The sequence below is a fragment of the Heliconius melpomene genome, chromosome 11, assembly GCF_056956725.1.
Source record: "Heliconius melpomene rosina isolate 202511_hmr_F chromosome 11, ASM5695672v1, whole genome shotgun sequence".
Classification (NCBI taxonomy): Eukaryota; Metazoa; Arthropoda; class Insecta; order Lepidoptera; family Nymphalidae; genus Heliconius; species Heliconius melpomene.
The window spans coordinates 5,128,203-5,149,018 of record NC_140399.1 but is presented as its reverse complement, the minus strand read 5'-3'; the positions used below and the strand labels follow the sequence as shown (position 1 = coordinate 5,149,018).

The window sequence follows — 20,816 nt, the reverse complement described above, 5'->3', positions numbered from 1 at the left end:
ATTTTAGTTGAATAAGAGACCTCAAGGGAGGCGGCGGACGCTTATACTTTAATAAAGCTTAATAGAGTTTATTCATGTCGAGATAAAGGCAAAAAATAGTACATACATAAAAGCTGCCCGATATTTACAAAAAAACATTTTTTTTTAAATTCCTCTTTTAATAAAATTAGTTATATGCTGTACGCCGCACGCAACAGAGGGAACCTAAGGATGTAATTTTATTAACTACCATAATAAAGAGACTAACATTCTTCACCGTGGTATTAAGCAGCGGTTCGTTCGGAAATGCAATAACTGAAACAATAGCTTTTTACCTATTTTAGATTGAATACGTCCGCACACAAATAAAGCTAATGAGCGGCTGCGTCAAATTTTACGACGAAATATCGTCAATAATATTGTGTAGTATGCGGGACCACAACAATATTATTGCCAATTTTGTATTGACTGTGTGTGTGGCTAGCCTATGTTATAAAATTTTTCTATAAGCTTATCAATAAAATTGAAAAGTTTTAAAGAAAAAAATTGTGTAGTAATTATTTGTAATTTATGTAAATAACAAAAAAAACTAAAGTAATATTTACTAAGAAACTATTTATTTTATCCAGGTAAGGTTATACTTCTTTTTTATTATTATTGTTATTGTTTTTTTTTCTTCTGTGCTGTATCTGTACCCCGCGTAGAGCAGAGAAGAGAAGGTAGAGGGAGCTTAGTACTATTAAATAAAGACACTGCTCTTCACTTTCCAAGTTTCCACCGAATTCTGGAGGCATTGTCTGTAGCACACAATACATATATGATGTATGGTAATTTCAGAACTCAAGATATTAGTTGCAGGCAGACTATGACTGCAAATATATTTCATAAGTTTTTGGCTTATCAATAATATTAATTGATTTAAAAATTCTGACCTCTGACAAGTATTACAGTGCTATATTGCATTTTATAGATGGAAGAAAAAACTAAAACATCTACAACACCCAGAGTTCGACATGCACCTCCAGACCCGAGACCTAGACAACCTCCACCAGAACCACGGAAAGCTACATCAAAATCACCTCCACAACCAAGAGAACGTCAGCAACCACCACAGCCCCGTGAAAGAATACCACCCCCACCTCCAAAAACTTGAAAGTTGCAGTGTAAATAGTGACAGAAAATTATAATGATTTGTATGAGTATTTATTGTAAGTAAGATGATTTATTGTTGTTAAATTTTATATTTTTATATACCATTTATTTTTCACTTAGCAGTAGTAGTATCAACAACAGTAATATACGCATTTGACTTTTTACATTATTTTTATCTATATTATAATATAAATGAAAAATATCTAAATACTAATATGAAACAGCATAAAATACAAAAAAACCTTTAAACATTTAGTTTTCCCTCTCAATAATTGCTTAGTTGTCTTATATAGTCACAGACTCAGAAGCTTTTATTTTTAGGGCTAATGTTAGATTGATAATTACAAATTGGATATTAAGTAATGTTTTAAAAGCGATAAATTTATAAAGCAATAAAAATTAAATATTATTGTAATACATAGTGTTTTTGTCACAGAATAATCAATTTCCATTCAATTCCTAACATCTGACTATGTTCGTGATGGGGTGCGGAAAGAATTATTTGCATGGTTGTGCCTTCTGAAGTCCTACCCTAGAAAATATTTAGATATACCATATCTACTTAGGTAGACAAACTACAGCATTGAATTCTACCACTAAACATGCTTTATTTTGAATTCTGGCTAGAATTGTAAATAAGTATCTTAACAAGTTCTTGTTTTTTACTAAAAGAATTAGTTTTATGTATATAAAAATTAATGTAAAGTTGTTGTATTTCATAAAAAGTAATATTGAGGATTATTAATTATATTATTAATAGATATTGTAGATTTAGTAAAGTAGTTCCTATCTAAAATAATATAATTATAGATAGAAAATGAAAATAAAAGCTATAAAATTCGCATAAGGATAATTTAAAAATGATATATCATACAAATTGTGTTGACAGTGTGTGGGCAGACCTAACGGAAGTAGTTGTTTGACCTTCAACATATCAATCATATATTTTTCAGTTCTCATTTCATTTTTCAGCTTACTATTTGACAGTTAGAAAATGTTAAGAAAATTGTATTTTTTCATAATTATTGTATTATTTGTTGGTGATACCTTTGAGAAATCTATCCAGGAGTATGACGTAATTGGTACGGACGTTGCATTTGACGATGCTCCGGTAGTGAATAGATCGTGCCCAGAAGGATATGAGATGGATATTAACTATAAATGTCGAGAAGCATGGTGAAACTATTTAGAATATATGACCAGAAACAGTTAAGATTACGAATATTTTTTATAATTAATAATAAAATAAGTGAAATTAATTTTGATGTGTGTGATTTGTATGTCTATTTATTTTATTACTTATATATTATTTTATATTTTTAATAATTATGGCCAGTAGTAGCACAAAGTGCGACTGCAAACGCGTGTTGTGGATTCGATTTCCACTCGAGGTAATAAAAAATATATATTTAATATTTTCATTTCTTCGCTCTAGTGTCGAGGCAAAGCGCGGCGTTAAGTTCCGTCACTCAACAATATATTATTAAAAATATATCATTAAGATTTGTATATCTTCAAATGAAATTATTTTATACCAGACTGGTAAATTGACTTAAAAATTGAAAAAATAAAAGAAATTCAATATCAATCGATTTATTTCCAATTTCTTATTTATACAATATTTATTATGGCTTAGGCAAAAGAGGCGCTATGAAACGCCAAGTATGGTCTAAGTAGTTCTAGGATATGATTTCCGATAGAAATATAGCGTTGGCGCCGTCTGAAGAAATGGCTCCTCGAAAACGGTTCGCGTAATCCACTAGGACAGCCTCAACAATTGCATTGACAATACTGTCGGTGTCACTACCACCGATGGCACCGTTTATGTTGGACTAAAAGTAGATAATTTTTAGAGAAATACCACTCAAGATGGTGTACCTATGCAAAAAAATAGGTGTTTTTGGATGCCGTCTTGAATATATATACCATTATACGATCCCTTTGTTGACTGTCTGTCCGTCTTTCAAAACTATTTGTGTTCACGATCGCGTAAGTATCGAACTGAAATAAATTTCATATATCCAGGTCTACGGTCCCTTGGAGCACAGAAAAAGAAGGATTCTAAGTAAACACAATAAAAATGCACTCGCAAACGCAATCGACCGGTTTCCAGCTGTTCCGAGACCAGCGCAATGAAACAGCAACTACTTAAGTAACTGCTAACACTTGTTGGTTGTGATTTTAGTTCTAACTATAAGTTATAATTATATTTATATTATTTTCTCCGCTATTGATTGATAAATGTTAAATGCTATTTCAATAAGTATGTCGTGTGGGCGCTATGTGGATGTGGAACATATGTAGTTCTTTGCTATGTCTATGTCCATGTCATGAAAAGCTATAAAATTCGCATAATGGTCATTTAATAATGATATGATTATCATACATATTGTGCCGACAGTGTGTGGGCAGACCTAACGGAAGTAGTCGTTTGACCTTCAATGTATCCTCATGCACTCACATATTTTTCAGTCCTCACTTCGTATTTCAGCTTACTACTTGACACTTATAAAATGTTAAGAAAAATATATATTTTTATAATGATTGTATTATTATTGGGAATAGTTTCCACAAACCTCGTTCGTGATACCTTTGAAGAGTCTATCCAGGAGTATGATGTAATTATAAAGGACATTGGATATGACGATGCTCCGGTAGTGAATAGAGAGTGCCCAGAAGGATATCAGATGGATATTAACAGTATATGTCGAGAAGTGTGGTGAAACTATTTAGAATATGTGCCCAGAAACAGTTAAAATTACGAGATTTTTTATATAATTAATAATAAAATATGTGAAATTAATTTTGATGTGTGTGATTTGTATTTGTGTTTATTATATGACTTTCATATTTTTAATAATTATGGCCTCTGCACTCAACAATATTAGTTTTATGTCATATTAGAATTTGTATATCTTTTAAATCAAAGGAATAGTTACTTCTCAGAATGGTATGTTGACTATAAAATACAAAAATAAAAGTTATTTTGTATGTGTTATATATCAATATTTAATATAAGTAAAATGATTTGTTCCCAATTTCTTATTTGTACAATATTTATTATGGCTTAGGCAAAAGAGGCGCTATGAAACGCCAAGTATCCAGCAGTTCTAAGATAGGATTTCCGATAGCAATGGTAGCGTTGGCGCCAACTGAAGATATGGCTCCACGGAAACGGTTCACGTAATCCACTAAGACTTCCTCAACAATTGCGTTGACGATATTGTCGATGTCACCACCACCGATGGCACCATTTATGTTGGACTAAAAGTAGATAATTTTTAGAGAAATACTTACTACTCAAGATGGTGTATCTATACAAAAAATATATTTTTGGATGCGGTCTTGAATATGAGGTCGTAGTGGCATAGTGGTACAAACATTCGACTGTAAATGCATTGAATCTGTATTCGATTGCCTTTGAGGGGAATTAATTATTTAATATTTTAATTATTTCCCTCTGGTAATAAGACGTAACGAAACAAACGCTGCATTTAGTTCCGCCAATCAACACGCAATGTCTCAAGAATTCGGCGGAAAATGGAAAACGGAGGGTCTTAACTAGGTTGCCTCTGCTTACTCTGCGATACACGAGATACGGCGTAAAACTAAAAAAAAAAAGACAAAGAGCACTAGAAAGTCTTCATATTTTAAATATTTCAGTCTGATTAGATAAAGTTAAGAATCTTAAAGGTAATTTGAAATTTGCATTACAGCTACCTTAACTGAAGGCAGGTCAAAATCAGCTCCTTCAATCCTGTCAATGATCACAGCCTTTTCGTTATCGGATTGTTTAAGGAATAATTTAGCCTTCAGTCTGAATTCTTCTACTATGAATCTAAAAACAAAAATAACAATTTTATTTCTAATAATATATGGTAGGTACCTTTACGTATCATTTAGCACGAAAATAATCTAAAGCACGAAAGGCTCCTTTTTTGAGGTATATTCGAATTATAGAGTCACTATTAAAAATGGTAATTCATACTCAGCCTTGCCATTTCCGTAAAGCGGTATAGCGGTAAGTAAATCGCCTGTGAGGTCGTAGATTTCTGTAAAATTTCATATTTATATATTCGACAATGTAATTTAATTTATAAAAAATAAAGAGAAAAAATATATATGAAAAACGGCAATTAGTAAAAAAAATTAAACGACCCTCTTAAAGTAAAGACATTAAATATTTATATTAAAAAATGTTTGATTTACCAGTGCTAATTTCGAGACGTGGTACTAATATGTCAATGTCAAACGAAAGTTCTGACAGGTCCAGGTGACTTCTTTTAACGATGAATCCACCTAAGCCAGCCACTTCTGCATTTGTTAATTCCAATTCTAGACTATAAAATATAAAGAATAGATTAAATTGTATTGCTCACATTTATAAAAAATATATACTTATTTACATATTTATAGTTGTTTATTTGATGTACCTTATCATAAATAGTTACTATAGTAACTACACTCATATAATTTTATCATATATTTTACTATTCCCAATTGCACAGTTTATAGTTTATATTATACATAAATCTACTTTAATAGACATCTGTTACATTAAATTGGTCAAATACATACTAACATCAATGATATTTAGTTTTTGGTAAATTAATTTATTTATAGGGCTCCGTTTCTCAAAGGAAAAAGGGAAACCCTTATAAGTGCCCTTTGTTGACGGTCTGTCCATCTGTCAAGATCATTTGTGTCATGATCGCGTAGAAGTATCAAACTGAAATTAATTTCATACATATATCCTATAGGTCCCTTGGACCACAGAAAAAGAAAGATTCCACGAAAGTCCACACAATAAAAATGCACAAGCTAACTGTGAACACCCTTGGTTGTGATTTCAATTCTTACTATAATTATATTTATATTATTTTCCCCGCTATGGATTCATAAATGGCGGTGTTGAATTCCACTATTTAACACGCTATTTCAATATGTCGTATGGACGAAATGTGGATGACAGTGTCTTGAACATATTTAGTTCTTTGCTATGTCTGTAGTTGTTTTTTAAAGGCAATATATAATACAGATAAACAAGTCAAAGAAAACAGTTACAATTTGAATCTTTTAAAAATTGTACTCACTTAATAAGTCCAGCAGGCAGTGCGAAGTGGAAATTACTAAGTTTTAGTGGATCCAAAGGTGGAATACCAAATATGCCTAATCCATTGTTAATCAGATTACGAATAAAGTTGATTAGCTGTGCAATCAAAATGTTAACTAGAAAGTTCCTTTGAGGTCCATCAGATATAGGTTCTGTACAAACAAAGAAATGAAAAAATTTGCTTAGGAATAAATTACGTACTTGTAATATAATATATGCTTCTTTTTGTAACTTCACGCTGTATCCCTCACATAGCAGTGTAGGCAGAGGGAAGATTGGAACCTAGAGCTAAGATACTCCGTTCCCATTAAGACATTTCCGTTCCCCACTTTCCAATGAATTCTGGAGGCATTGCGTGTTGATTTAACGTTGTGCTTTGCCTCGCCACCAGAGGGAAGAAACGAAATACTGAATATATAATTTAATATTTTCATTATTATTACATATTCAACATTATAATATATTAGTACAAACAACATACCTAAAACTTGAACTTCATGTTTTTCTAATTTAGGAGCTGCAGCCACAAAGGCGCATAAAGCGAGCACCAATATCAGTTTCATCCTGAAACCCCATTTTTTACATTATTTAAAATCAAATATTTCATGTTACCTACTTTAAAATTTTAAAAGTAGTTTAACTTTTATTCACCTTTGGTATATTTGCAAATAGCTAATGTCATTTTAATAATTTAAACATATGTAGGTATATAATAGTTAGTATTTTTATTTAATGCTATGTATAACAACTAAACATAGGCTTATGCCGATGAAAATCAGCCTCGTTATGATACTGATGCTAGTGATAAAGTATATCGTACATATTTATATGACTGCAAGGTTAATTGGATATAAAATTGTAGTTTTTGTAAATTTTTTTAACGCATTCCTGAAATTTTATTCATAGAGTCCATTGAAAAATATTTAAGGAATATTTTTTGCTACCCCAAATAAAATGTAATATTGTGCTTAAATAAAGAATTTCGTTGTCTAAATGTTTTTGGATGAAAGTTATTGTTTGGAGTTCAAAATATTTCGCCGGTCTCTTGGTCAGTTTCTCGAAAATTGTCCAAGTGGGCGAATTTTAATCTTGCTACGTAATAGTAGTAACTGAATCTGGAGAAAAATGTTGGACATTTTTACCCGTAGATTATTGTTGAAAATCCCGGATGGCAATGTCCTACATTTCTCGTCCTCGTGGTGGGTTTACGATTCTTTGTCTCACCTGGATCAAGAGTTTGCTTTCAGTCCCTGGTACGAGGGAGTGTCCCTCATACCAAGCACTAAAAGCAAACTGTTCATCAAGGTGGGAAAAAAATATACGTTATCCCAAACAGTATTTTTTTCTTAGTGTGGAATAACAGTTTAAAAACATTTTAAAAAATATGTACGATAATTATAATGAAGTAGAGAAAGAGCTAGTAGAGCAGCGCGGCGTTGAGTTCTGCCGTTCCCAGAGTTTGGCAGAAAGTGGGGAACGGAGTGTCTTAACATTAAGTTCATTCTGCCTACCCTGCTGTGTGCGGGATACAGCGTGAAGTTGATTTTTTTTTTAAATATTATAAACGCGACTTACCTGTGTCTTGAATAAACAATAATTACGACAATACTTTAATTATTATTTTAATCATTTAATTAGATATGACTAATAATTACTTAGGAGATTATATTATTTTTATAGATTAATGATAAATTGCAGATAACCATTGTAATTGAGGGTTGTTATATGTTATTCACTTGTAATGATTACTACAATGTTCTTTTGTTTTAAACTATAAGAAATTAGGAAATAGCATATTAGCTAAAATTGTTTATTATTTTAAAAAAATATAAAATTCTAAATATAATTTAATGTCCATTATGCGAATTTTATAGCTTTTCATGACATAAGTAGACGGAGCAAAGAACTACATAATGTTCAAGATACTGTCATCCACATTTCATCCACAACATATATTGAAATAGAGTGTTAAATAATGGAATTAAACACCGCCTTTTATCAATCTATAGCGGGGAAAATAATCTATTAGGTATATATAAATTACGTGTTACGTCGTTTGTCCACGATGGATTCCTAAACTACTGAACCGATTTTAATCAAATTTGCACACTATGTGCAGTTTGATCCAACTTGAAAGATATTGAATTAAGAATTTAAATTTGAGTTTATTACAAATTATTTGTTTATTATTGACAGTAATTTATAACAGTCATATTGGATTATCTGTTAGCTTCAAACGATTCTAAACAGATGTCTGTTTAATGTATGGAAATCGGTAAGGAAAAGGTAAATTGGGAACAAATCATTTGATATTAAATATTGATATAACACATATTGAATTTCTTTTATTTTTGCATTTTACTGTCAATTTACCATTCTGGTAAAAAATTATTTCATTTAAAAGATATACAAATTTTAATATATCGTCATTCAACAATATATTTAAAAAAAATATTAAATATATATATCTTATTACTTCAAGTGGAAATCGAACTCACAACACGTGTTTGCAGTCGCACTTTGTGCCACTGCGCTACTGTTGGCCATAATTATTAAAAATATAAAAAAATATATAAGTCATAAAATAAATAAACATACAAATCACACACATCAAAATTAATTTCACAAATTTTATTATTAATAATATAAAAAAAGTCGCGTTATCTTAACTGTTTCTGGTCACATATTCTAAATAGTTTCACCATGCTTCTCGACATTTATAGTTAACATCCATCTGATATCCTTCTGGGCACTTTCTATTCACAAACGGAGGATAGTCAAATCCAACTTCCGTTATAATTCTGTCATACTCCTGGATAGACTTCTCATTGGTATAACGAACAAATAATACAATCATTATGAAAAAATATAATATTCTTAACATTTTACAACTGTCAAGTAGTAAGCTGAAGTGTCAAGTAGTAAGCTGAAAAATGAAGTGAAGACTGAAAAATATATGATTGCATGAGGATATGTTGAAGGTCAAACGACTACTTCCGTTAAGTCTACCCACACACTGTCGACACAATTTGTATGGTAAGCCTATTATTTTTAAATGATCATTATGCGAATTTTATAGCTTATATTTTAAATAGGAACCACTACTTTACTAAATCCACAATATCTATTAATAATATAATTAATAATCCCCAATATTACTTTTTATGAAATACATTACATTGCCAGAATTCAAAATAAAGCATGTTTAGTGGTAGAATTCCATGCTGTAGTTTGTTTACCTAAGCACATATGGTATGTCTAGATATTTTCTAGGGTAGGACTTCAGAAGGCACAACCATGCAAATAATTCATTCCCCACCCCATCACGAGCATCACATTTACAGTCACATGTCAGGAATTGAATGAAAATGGATTATTCTGTGACATTGACAAAAACATTATGATTTAAACTTTATAAATTTATCACTTTTAAAACATTACTTAATATCAATTTTTTAATTATCAATCTAACGTTAGCCCTAAAAATAAAAGCTTCTATGAGTCTGTGACTATATAAGACAACTAAGCAATTATTGAGAGAGCGAAAACTAAATGTTTAAAGGTTTTTTGTATTTGATATTTTTCATTTACTATATCGGCTAATCGGCTTATAAGTATTAAAATAAAACAATAAAAAATGTATTGAGTATTTTTATTAGTGAAATCATCAACTGCGGTCATAGTATAGTTGTAAGTATGTGCCAAGAGTCTAGCTTATTTAAGAACTCGTTCAACAATTTGATAACACAGCTAGCATACTTTTGGGACATGTAGCTGTTAAATCGATTTATGTATCTTGCCAGGAGTTCGTTGATCATAGCGTTTATAATATCATCTATATTTCCATCGTAGTTGGTACGAGACTGAAAAAAAGACATTCTGTTTGTTAAAGAACCTAAATAGAGCCCTTAGTAGGTACTTAACGAACACAGAGAGAAGAAGAATCTTTTTAAAATTTAATAGGATATCGTCAGGATGCCGGACCTGTCACGTCGCAGAGAAAGGAGCTTGGAGCAGTTCCTGACTTAAGAAGCCTCTATAAAGTGTATTTACGTTCATAGCTGTCAGAGCTTCTTTCTCTATTTAAACCTATTTTAATACAATTAGAATGAAAAAACGTATCAGTTTTGTTTTTCTGAGAATTAATCTAATAATAGAAAATCCTTATTACAGCTTTACAATACAATACAATACAATAAAATCTCATCTTCATAGAAGTAAATAAAAACAATGAGATCGTAAATCACACAAGACACGTGTATAAACTGTGGCCAATAAAATGGAATATGTAGAGCGTGAAGCGAGCTTGCTGTATTAACCATAGGAAGATTCTCAAATTAACTAATATACAAATAGAAATAATTAGATTATTTAATAAAAATAAATAAGCTTATGGCATCTACATTGATGATCGAAGTATATATTGAAGGGATAATTAAGTAAGAATTTATTTGTACATCCTGTCGCGTAACTATGCAAATAAATTCTTTAATTTTGATTAATGCTTGTATTGTGTTCGTCTCGCGTGCGCAATTCTGAGATTCCGGGATATGTTTTTCTACAATCTCCTCTATTTTCCACTAAAAATTACATAAAAATAGGCTCGGCTGTTCCGGAAATTAGCCCGGACAAGCAAAAAGACAGACAGACACAGACAAATAAAAAAAAGGAACCTAGAGATGTAAATAAATATTTAGAAAAGGGATACTTACAAATATTTGTTGTATATTTATTTGTGGACTAGTTACATTATGAATTAGTATTGATTTCTCATTGCTGGACTGCTTTAGATAGACTCTACCTCTAAATATTAATTTTTGAAACTCCACGCTAAAATAATCATAAAATGCGTCATATAAGCCATAATTTCTAATTACAAAGATAAGAAAAGTAACATTTATTTAATTAAATAAAATATCACTTACTCGAATCTTCCGTCACCTTCTAAAGGTATTGCATGGTATATATCTCCTTTCATGTTATACCCTGTAAAATTAAGTTTTATTTAATACAAATATTTTGTTATTAAAAAATGTATTCCAGTATTTTATTAAGTTTAACGAACAAAATAATTTTATTATACTGACCTGATTCAAAATGAATAAAAGGAAAGCTAATCGACAAGTCAACAGCGACATCTCGTCTTATGAACTCTACCGCTTCAATTTGAAAATTTGCCAATCCTTTTAATGTCCCATTTTGAAAACCACCTCTTAAGCTAAAAAATAATCTTATTTTAATGAATATCAATAAAACAATTTAATTTAAATATTTTTTTTAACGAAAAAAAATTAACAACCTTAACAGTGTGTTTGAAAGCAATATTTCGATTGGTTTATATTGAAAATCAAACGGATCTAGTATTGGTATGTTTTTGCCAGCATTTCCATTTTTAAGGGCATTCCTTATTACTTCGAAGAGCTGACGAATTACTGCATTGCTGTTTATTTTTGGAGTCATATGTGGAACTATATCTGTAATATTATTTTTTATAATATATAGTTTAAACTAAAATAGTGCTTACTATAAAGATATATATATATAAAAAGACTTACCGTTTGTATATCCAGTGGTGAATATCACCCACAATATAAGAACTATTTTCATGGCCGCCATGAGTCGTTCTTAACTAAACAATAATTTTTAAAATGTGTTGACCGATAAATATCTTTAATATAATTTATCGTTTCACTGTTTCGAAACTCACCATATTTATCTTAATCATCAAGTTTCTTATAAAAAAGGTTAACTAGATTTAAATGATATTAACAAGTAGATAACGTGTACCTAATGGCCCTAAAAAAATAATATTTTATCTATATAAGAATTATGATAATTTTAATAAAAGAAGGCTAAAATGACAATGCATGTAGAACAAACACAGATTACCGTTTAATAGGGACAATACCATATTATTTTAGAAACAAATTTTGAGGCGGTCGTGGCGCAGCGGCCGAAACGTATGACTGTAACCACGAGGAGTGGGTTCGAATCCCATTCGGAGGAAAGAAATATCATAATTAATATATGATATTTCTTATAATCTCTATCTAATTTCGTTTTCTTCACTCAAGGCCAAGGGCGGTGTTTTACCGCATTGTTTTAACATTGTTTATTTTTTTTAACCTTCATTTATATGCAACTTATTGCTAAGGATCACTAAACTCTCTTCAGTGTGCACCAATAAATCTCCTGGCTAAGCTGCATGAAGCTTATTGTAATGCATTTTAATTGAATTAATTTCCCATGATGATAAAAGAAGTGGAACAACAATGGCAATGGACGATCTGTATGGTATTTGAATCCTTGACCCAATTTCGCTGAGCAATAGTTTAGGCATATCGACGCTCCCATCTTACACTTTTGATAAAGTTTGTATATATGGTAATAGTGGCGAGACTCCATTGTCTTCTAAGAGGCCCTTAATCACCAGTTATGTAATTAGTGATTCATTCTACCAGATGCTATGGTGTCAACAAAGCCCTTGTCCTCTTTAAAAAAAAATGGTGTAGGAAATGTTGAAAAGGGCATATGAATCATAGATTTTTTGGGCACAAAAAATCTATATATAAGTAAAGCGTGGTACTCGGTACTCACCTAGTGGAATTTTTAAATGAGACGTGATTGAATTGGTTCAAATATTTATACATTCCACCTAGTTAATATAAACAAAGTAGTTTAACACAATTGTACATAAATCTAGTCTTGCCTATTTTTCAGTACTTTTTAGAGCTTTTTGTGTGACAGTGGTAGCCAAAACGCTAATAATCTTCAAAGGGCTAAACATAACATAATTATAGCTAAGAATTATATTGAGAATTAAACAAAATTGACGTCTGGCGCTTATATTTTACACACCTTGTCTGTTTTTCATAGGTGCCCTGCGTAGGGTAAATATAGAATCTTTTACGTTAGACGTATGTAAACATAGGAATATTTGCAAATGGAGAGAAATTTTAATTTAATTACAAAATTAGTATAATCAGAAATAAACAATAGCATTGAGTTTCGCCACTCAACACCCAATGCGTTCATAAATGCGGGAAAATTGGGCAACGAAAGTGTCTTAATGGGGACGGAGTGTTTTAACACTAGGTTACAAGGTTCTCTCTGCCTACCTTGACAGGTGCAGGATACAGCGTGAAGCTAATAAACTAAAAAAAATGAAATATATATTGTTATAATATAAACTCTAAGCTTATTACACTGTTCAAGAATATTTAGAGGATAAACATGTATGGAATTAACGTCTACTGAATGGCATGCAGGATAGCTGCCATCTTATGTAATAATTAAACTAAGTATAAAATTGACTTTGAAAAGAGAAACTATTGAGTTTCTTGCCGGCTCTTCTCTGCAGAACTGCCTTCCAACCGGTGGTGGCTTTTTGTCTATATGTATGTTCATTCGACGATTCAAAAGTGCTTGTAATAGTCAATTTGTATAAAGAATATTTAGAATTTGAATTTCAATATATTTTTTATTACAAATTTATATCACCTTAATTTTTACTTTTTTTAGATACCATTTCATATACAGCTTCACACTGCATCCCGCACATAGCAGGGTAGGAAGAAGTAACCTAGTGCGAGAACTCAACGTTGGGCTTTTTACTTTGGCCTTGGTGCCAGAGCGAAGAAGTGAAAATTTTAATAAATAATAAATCATTCCCTCGAATGGGGATCGAACCTACAACCATTGCGTTATACTCACTCTTGTGCCCCTACGCCACGACGGCCTCAAAAAATATTTTATATACATGTATTCTACGCTAATTTAATTTTTAAGCACAATGTCACACAAGGTTCATTGGTTACAAATGTAGCAAAAAGCTGAAGAGGCTATAAGATGAACTTGTGGAACGATTTCTATTCAGGTATTAGTTTGGACTTAGATTCGGTCGCGAGCACACTCGATACTCCATCTCTATGTAAAATTTATAGCACTTTTTACTAAAAAAGTTTAGCGTACTTCAAAAGATAAATAATTTATTAGTTGCACAAGGATTCTGTGCTTAAAAATGTGGCGAACTGTGCTGTTTTTGTACATATCATTGTATGTAATAATTGTAACTAAAACTGCTCCCGCAAATCAGTATAGTGAGTATATAAGTATACATAATATGGATATTTAAAACAAAACAAAAATAAAAGTTATTTATAAAATCAAAATCAAATAATTTAATTTAAAATAAAAAGTTATAAGTTTTAATCTCCATTCGGGGTACTGAAATATTCAATACCTGTCATTTTCTAATAAATAAAACACTCCGTTCCACCTTTTCAGGCACTTTTCTTGACACCAGAGCGAAGAAATGGAAATATAAATTTTAATAAATATTTCATCTCCTCGAGTGGGGATCGAACCCACAACCAGTCGATTTTCCAGCACACTGTGCCTGCGCCACGACTGTCGCAAAAATATTATGCACCAGTTATATTATTTACGTAATTTTAACTTCAAAAATATTTTAATAATTATTTAATAAAATTTTAAAGATTCAATACATTACAAGACTAATTGCTCTAAATAATGTGTCTAATTACGTCACCTCTGAGACGTAACAGTTTCACTGACTAAAGATAGTGTCTATTGAGTCGGTCGGTGGGATGTGCTAATTTTTTTATGGTTGCGAAGTCGTTTCAATAAATAACATTGTATATGGCAAATCAGTGTCAATCACTCGAATTTCATGGACCATTTTATGTAATAATGATATATGATTTTTTAAGGTCTTTAATATGCGACAATTGAACGAAATTGAGAGAGAGAGAGAGAAAGAGAGAGTGTTGGTTGTGATAATTGTTTCCTATACGGTGTTAAAGTTAAGATTATTTTTGTGTTATTCTCCCCATATTTTTAAAACAGAAACGCCATGCTTATACAAAATATGTTTAGTCTTTATCTGCTCAGTTTTCGAATGGTAGAGACAAAATACAAGAGCCAGCGTATTTCTTTAAAAAGGTTACCAGGGAGTTCTAAAGGAGTTATTTATCTTCTTTATTATTACAGCGCGAGGAACACACTATACAGTCAGTACAGATCAAGAACATCACAAGCATCCGTATTTGGAAGTAAGAAACGCAACGTACCACGGAAGTGGACCACGGGAAGAGGCTCGTGCAATGTGTTCCGTCAAAACTCAGGAGGTTAACGCCACTGCTAATGCTACAATCACCAGAAGGGTCCATGGAGTTGTCACTTCTAGTAAGTATTTTTTTACGTCGCGCTTTTTCTTGTTACCATAGCCAGGAAATATAAATATTAAATAATTGATTACCTCAAGTAGGAATCGAGCCCACGTCCTGACGTGTATACAGTCGCAGGTCGCTTGTGCCCCTGCACTACGAATGGCCTCTATGACAGAATTAATATAGTACGTTTATATAGTTTTAAGTTAATAAAATTAATTATAACATATGGCTCTACTGACTGGGCCCAGAAAGGAGTAAGATTGTTCGTTTTCCTTGTTTCAGGAGAATTACACAGTTCAATTCAACGGCTAGAAGTTATTATCTTCGGGCAAATGCAACAACTGTGGCAGAGCTTAGATGCCCTACGAACGCAAATAGCTGGTGAAAGTAGAGTATCTTATCCAGATCGACGGAGCATCAGCTTTAGATATAGACCAAATGCAATTTAAGTGACTTCTTTCTTTGAAGGTTGAAGGTCCATTCGATTTTTAGCAGTTTACCGAAATAGAAAACGACCAAACTACCTTTATGAGATCTTAAAATATTTAGTTCTATTCCTTCCTTTAGCGGGAGGTTTTATAGAGATTTTTAAACATATTGAGTTGTTAATATAATGCCAAAACGTATTCTTTAAGTTAGTCTTTAAACTAATTGAAGATATATGGAGAAAAAATCCTATAGTAATATCTCACCGACTTAGTTAAATTCATTTCTTTTTCTAATAGACTGAAAGAATCGTTTTTATAATGAATACTATCTTTATAAAAATTATTAACATTGAACTATATTCTGTATAAATATATATCAGACCTTATTATACCTACATATTATATAATAATTGATTATGTTAATTTACATGTGTCGGAAAAAATATCATATTCAAAAAATAATTTAAAACTTTTAGGCATGATGACACAGATTTGTGACTGTAAACGCGACGGGTTGTGGGTTCTATGCTTACTTGGGAACATTAAATATTTAATAATTTCATTTCTTTGTGATGGTGTCGACGTCAAGGCAAAGCGCGGCGGTGTGTTCCACTACTCAACAGGTTATGCCTCCAGAATTCGGCGGAAGGTATATAAATTCCCCAACGGGAGTTGAACACACAACCAGCACTTTTATAGTCAGAGACTGCCACTGTGCCATGAGCTTATATTATAATAAGAAACATTTTAGATTAAATTTGTATTTAGATACTAGCATATATAACTAGCACAAAAGGGCAATAACTCATAATAAAGTAAAACAATGAATATTATTATAGAGGTTCTTATTATCTTAATGCGCTCGATAGTAAAAAAATAGATTTTTATCATTTTTATTTTATCACTTATTATATCAATCGTCATTATTAAATTACGACGCATATTTTTTGTTTATTGATTTTTTTATATTACATAAAAATATATGGAGGCATTGTATTAAAAGAAAAATAAAACAAAGATATAATAATGTTTCAATTTATTAACAATTAGTAACTTATCAGTATTTACCCAGTTACATAAGGCTATTAGCATTTGAACTACGATGGCGATAGAGAAAAAACTGTGACCTTCATAATAAAAAAGCAGGAGCTAAAAAAGAGCGAAAGAGACAGAATTACTTTGAAAAGAGATAAAAAATATTTCTAACAAAATTGTAGTTCAAATGCAATATAACTAGGCTATTATATAACAAGAAACGAGATTAGTGACAAGTTAAATGATGGCGCCTACATCTAAATAATTAATAAATATTAACAAATAAACATGTTTTTTTATTATGCTTTCACAATGCTTTTGGAATGTATTTAATGGAAATACAATAAAGAATTCGTGCTTCATTTTAAATTACTTTAATTATGAGTGGACGGACATTATATTAGAGATTGAAAAAAAGATCTATAGAACATCATATCAGACCCAGAAAATAATTAAAATATATTTACTTAAATAATCCAAATAAAAGTTTTATTAATAAAATAAAAAAGTAATTAAAATAAATTATCTTTGATTCGTTTTAAATCTAAATAAAATACTCAAGTGTATATTTTATATTCAACAAAATGTTGAACATGGCCGAAATATTTCATTTATTTGATTCATTTTAAGAAAATACATATTAGAAAAAGTTTACAATGTATAAAAATAATGGAAATACATTTGAAATATGATATAAATTTTTAATATTTCGTTTTCTTTTAATATTAATTATACAAAAAATTGTATAAGTAAGATAAGTACATTTTATTATTAGAAATAGACATTTGTTCAAATCATCGTTGGATTATTATTTCATTAATCTTTTTATTCTCGCATAACAACCACCCACATTGGTAACATAATTAATAAACATAATGTCGTTTGATTTAGTAATAAGAAAAAATATTATACAATACTTCAATTTGAAAAAAAAATGGCTTCCAGTTCGTTTAAAATCATTTACTATGGAAACATCATGTTTAACAGGTGGTTTTTTTTTAGCTGATGGTTATTTTAACTGATAGTTTACCGTAGGGTCGGGTTTAAGCGGCAGTGGCTTGTATGTAGCGTCGTAATTCTTCTTGAGTATCGAATATCATGACGGGGAAGGGCGAGCCGGGCACGTGTCTGCCCGCCCATCGCACCTCCACACGATAATCGCCTGGTTCGGTGGGTGAGAACTGTGGATTGATTATTTAAATTTTATTGTTGAGGACTCATTTTGAATTGTTATATTTTAGTTTCACGTGGTATCAGAGGCACGAAGAGGAGGTAGGCAGAGAGACCTATGTTTTTTTTTTTTTTTTTTTTTTTTTATTTTAAAAAACTACATCCACGTAGTTGCCCGTGCCTTTTTTTATTTTAAGAAAGTTTTTTTTTTTTAATGTGGCGTACTTAATTTTGGGACAATTTAAACTGTACTTATATCTAGAGCTTATACTAGAGGGGTTGGATGAGACCCCTACCGACAATTTTTTTTTTTTTTTTTTTTTTTTTTTTTTTTAAATTTTAAAAAAATATATATTATAATTATTAGAGAAATTATTAGAATAAAAATTATAATTATTAGAGTCTTTTGTATAATTATTATAGTCTTTTGTATAATTATTATGTATATAGGTGTGGAATTTTAGATTTGGCCTGGCTTATGCAGAACGCCTTCCTTAAGTTTTTGGATCAGTGTCTCTATCACCCTATCGTCTCTTTGTGACATTGCCCCTTTTAGGTTCGCCTCCACCACCTCCGTAAATGAAGCGCCCACCGCTCGGCTGATGAAGTTGCCTATTGCGTCACCGCCATCGTCAGAGTAATAGACATAGGTGCTGGTGTGTCTCGTCACTGCGACGACTGCGTGAGAGACGCTCTCATGTACTCGGATCCGTGCGCGTCCGGTTCGGACGATGACGACGTCTGCGAAGGTCTGCCCCTGAGCCTCATGGATAGTCATGACTCGCGAACCTGCTCCAGCTCCATATCCCTGGTCTTTCAGCTGCCTCTTCTCCTCCTGCGTGTGGACCAGATATAGGGTGCCGTCGTTACAGTGTGGTATTCGCGCGTCGGTATATCCTAGAACCTTTAGGGAGTGGACAATGGGGCTTGCGGAGTAAATGCTGTTATATACTCCGGCGAGGGCATAGGCGACGTCCATTGGGCTCCGATGTGTGCAAGGCAACTCGCATGTGATGTTGGTTGTCAAGCTAGGCCTACAGTACCTTAATTCGAATAGATTTTGTCTGTCGATGTAAGGCAGCTGATTGATATCTCCGATGAGTGTGACCTCGTTCGCTCCTGACAGTCTGGCCGCCATAACAATGGCCCCGAAGTGGTTCATGAGGGCTTCGTCCACCGTTAGCCGGTTTATAGCTATTCCCTCATGAAAACCATTGACTAAGATCGAGGCCATTGTTCGCACTCTCTTTGTCGCTTTCGTGCCAAGGCGGTGCGCCAGCTTCTCTCTTAGATCTTTCGCGGCCTCTACTGTGGTTGTCGCTACTACTTCCGTGTCCTCATCGAAGTGCTTGATAATGTGAGTTGTCTTACCACACCCCGGAACCCCATTTACCCAGGAAAGTTTTGGTAGCTCCCAATTCACGAAGGCTGCGCCCGGCTCAGGATCGCTTGAAATGGCGTTTGCCATTCCGAGTATCCTATCGTCCAGCATCACCCTCGTGCATTCGGCCACTACTACCACTTGGTCGCTCTCTGATGTAAGGAATTTGGGGGGATCGTCTACTCTTTCACTTTCGACCAGGCCTATAAAGCCCTTGGTGCTGCTATAGGCCGCCATGTACTGTCCCGTCATGCTTCCGTGAATGACACGGGAGCTGACGTTGTCATAGATGGCGGCTTTGGCTTCATCGAGTTCTACTTCCAGGAGTTTGAGGTTCCCTCTCTGGAAAGTCTGAAGGATCTTTTTACAGATATTGGTGTTTACCTCGCGGGTTGCCTTTAATGTGGCTAAGAACTCGATGAACGCATTTATAGCATGTTCCTTTGGGCTTCTGGCTATTTTTAGGTCAGGTAGTGTTATGTTGCCTCTGCTGTGCTCTAGTACGCCTTCGCGGTGTCCTTTTTGTTCCCGTTGATTTCGGGTGTCGAAAAAGGCTTTGACCTCTCTCTCTTGCGTGCTAGTTTGGCGCGCAGCCTTAGAGGCAGAACATTTTGGAGTTTCTTCGACTCCCGGAATGTCGGTGCTGGTTTGGCGCGCAGCATTAGAGGCAGAGCATTTTGGGGTTTCTTTTTCCCTTGGAGCGACGACTCCCAGAATGGCCCTCGCAAAAGTCCTCGAGATGTTATGTTTGGGGGTGGGTGTGTTGGTCTTGCTTGTGGATGGCTCAGGGTACAGCTTCTCTTGCAGCCTCTCGGACCCGCTCTGCTTCGGCGTTTCGGTTGGAGCCTCTGTTGAGGGGGAAGGTAGATGTTTCTTTGCCTTTAGGAAGTCAAGGCATTCCCCCCTGTCTTCGTAGACGACTAGCTGGTGTTTGTGGGCGACCTTGAGGCATTCGTAGTAGTTTGCTATGCTGCCTCTATAAGGTTCTACCCTCATTGCGTCTACGCTTATGGTCTTAGGGGCTCCTTGCGGCGTGCATTCCCGAACTCTTCGGAGGATCGAGTCAAGTTGGGCAAAGGGAGATTTCTCCCCACATTCGAGCAATGCGATCACTTTGTTCTGTGACCGCAGTATTCGGCAGGGGGGTTCAGCCAGCCTTTGCCATGTCAGTGAGTCTATTTTTGCTGACCTCACCGATGTTTTACTCGTGCTTCCTTTGAGTAGGGCTGCTAGTCCTGGTGAAATTTGGACTCTATCCGGCGGTTCCGAGCGACTGAAAGCTATTCCCACCCTTTCTGATCCCTCGGCCATGAACAAGGCTACGCTCCTGACCCTTATTCCGGGTTGTCCGTCCGCTGCCTTCT

General features: G+C 33.1%; 4 protein-coding genes and 1 long non-coding RNA gene across 10 annotated transcripts in view; 2 read left to right on the top strand and 3 right to left on the bottom strand.

Moving 5' to 3' along the window:
* Window positions 1-35: 35 nt before the first annotated feature.
* Window positions 36-3,934, top strand: LOC146534525 (uncharacterized). Of its 5 annotated transcripts, none has more exons than XR_014878450.1 (3): window positions 36-608; window positions 950-2,339; window positions 3,157-3,934. It is a non-coding gene; the product is annotated as an uncharacterized LOC146534525 (long non-coding RNA). The 5 variants fall into 5 exon arrangements; XR_014878447.1 differs by lacking the exon at window positions 36-608 and adding an exon at window positions 655-806 and having other exon boundaries at window positions 950-1,187; window positions 2,104-3,934; XR_014878448.1 differs by having other exon boundaries at window positions 424-608; window positions 950-3,934.
* Window positions 3,935-4,124: 190 nt separating this feature from the next.
* Window positions 4,125-7,907, bottom strand: LOC146534524 (uncharacterized). Its single transcript, XM_085193381.1, has 7 exons — window positions 7,820-7,907; window positions 6,726-6,808; window positions 6,225-6,396; window positions 5,341-5,471; window positions 5,120-5,183; window positions 4,852-4,969; window positions 4,125-4,395 (listed from the first exon to the last, which is right to left on the bottom strand). The coding sequence occupies exons 2-7, from the start codon at window positions 6,805-6,807 to the stop codon at window positions 4,192-4,194; spliced, it is 771 nt and encodes a 256-aa protein (XP_085049507.1). The 5' UTR covers window position 6,808; window positions 7,820-7,907; the 3' UTR covers window positions 4,125-4,191.
* On the top strand, window positions 6,392-16,894 carry LOC146534522 (uncharacterized). Of its 2 annotated transcripts, none has more exons than XM_085193382.1 (3): window positions 6,392-9,280; window positions 15,257-15,451; window positions 15,721-16,894. In XM_085193382.1, the coding sequence occupies exons 1-3, from the start codon at window positions 9,217-9,219 to the stop codon at window positions 15,885-15,887; spliced, it is 426 nt and encodes a 141-aa protein (XP_085049508.1). In that variant the 5' UTR covers window positions 6,392-9,216; the 3' UTR covers window positions 15,888-16,894. The 2 variants fall into 2 exon arrangements, with proteins under 2 accessions (XP_085049508.1, XP_085049510.1); XM_085193384.1 differs by lacking the exon at window positions 6,392-9,280 and adding an exon at window positions 14,164-14,343.
* On the bottom strand, window positions 9,879-11,713 carry LOC146534523 (uncharacterized). The gene is made up of 5 exons (XM_085193385.1): window positions 11,544-11,713; window positions 11,332-11,462; window positions 11,170-11,230; window positions 10,957-11,074; window positions 9,879-10,107 (listed from the first exon to the last, which is right to left on the bottom strand). The coding sequence occupies exons 1-5, from the start codon at window positions 11,702-11,704 to the stop codon at window positions 9,922-9,924; spliced, it is 657 nt and encodes a 218-aa protein (XP_085049511.1). The 5' UTR covers window positions 11,705-11,713; the 3' UTR covers window positions 9,879-9,921.
* Window positions 16,888-20,816, bottom strand: part of jbug (filamin-type immunoglobulin domains fbug) — a 64,611-nt gene continuing 60,682 nt past the window's right edge. Inside the window, exon 54 of the mRNA XM_085193380.1 lies at window positions 16,888-18,082. Coding sequence (XP_085049506.1) covers window positions 17,945-18,082 — 138 coding nt within the window. The 3' untranslated portion in view covers window positions 16,888-17,944. The remainder of the gene's footprint in view (window positions 18,083-20,816) is intronic.

Bases quoted from the DNA above. Each gene is read 5' to 3' on its own strand.
- LOC146534524 (XM_085193381.1), bottom strand. From the start codon at position 6,807: ATGAAACTGATATTGGTGCTCGCTTTATGCGCCTTTGTGGCTGCAGCT. The intron at 5,472-6,224 runs GTGAGTACAATT...TATATTTTATAG, and splicing joins CTGCCTGCTGGACTTATTAA to TCTAGAATTGGAATTAACAA. The intron at 4,970-5,119 runs GTATGAATTACC...TTTTGTTTTTAG, and splicing joins TACGGAAATGGCAAGGCTGA to ATTCATAGTAGAAGAATTCA.
- LOC146534523 (XM_085193385.1), bottom strand. From the start codon at position 11,704: ATGACTCCAAAAATAAACAGCAATGCAGTAATTCGTCAGCTCTTCGAA. The intron at 11,231-11,331 runs GTCAGTATAATA...TTAATTTTACAG, and splicing joins TTTTATTCATTTTGAATCAG to GGTATAACATGAAAGGAGAT. The intron at 11,075-11,169 runs GTAAGTGATATT...TGATTATTTTAG, and splicing joins GAAGGTGACGGAAGATTCGA to CGTGGAGTTTCAAAAATTAA.
- LOC146534522 (XM_085193384.1), top strand. From the start codon at position 14,265: ATGTGGCGAACTGTGCTGTTTTTGTACATATCATTGTATGTAATAATT. The intron at 14,344-15,256 runs GTGAGTATATAA...TTATTATTACAG, and splicing joins TGCTCCCGCAAATCAGTATA to CGCGAGGAACACACTATACA. The intron at 15,452-15,720 runs GTAAGTATTTTT...TCCTTGTTTCAG, and splicing joins CCATGGAGTTGTCACTTCTA to GAGAATTACACAGTTCAATT.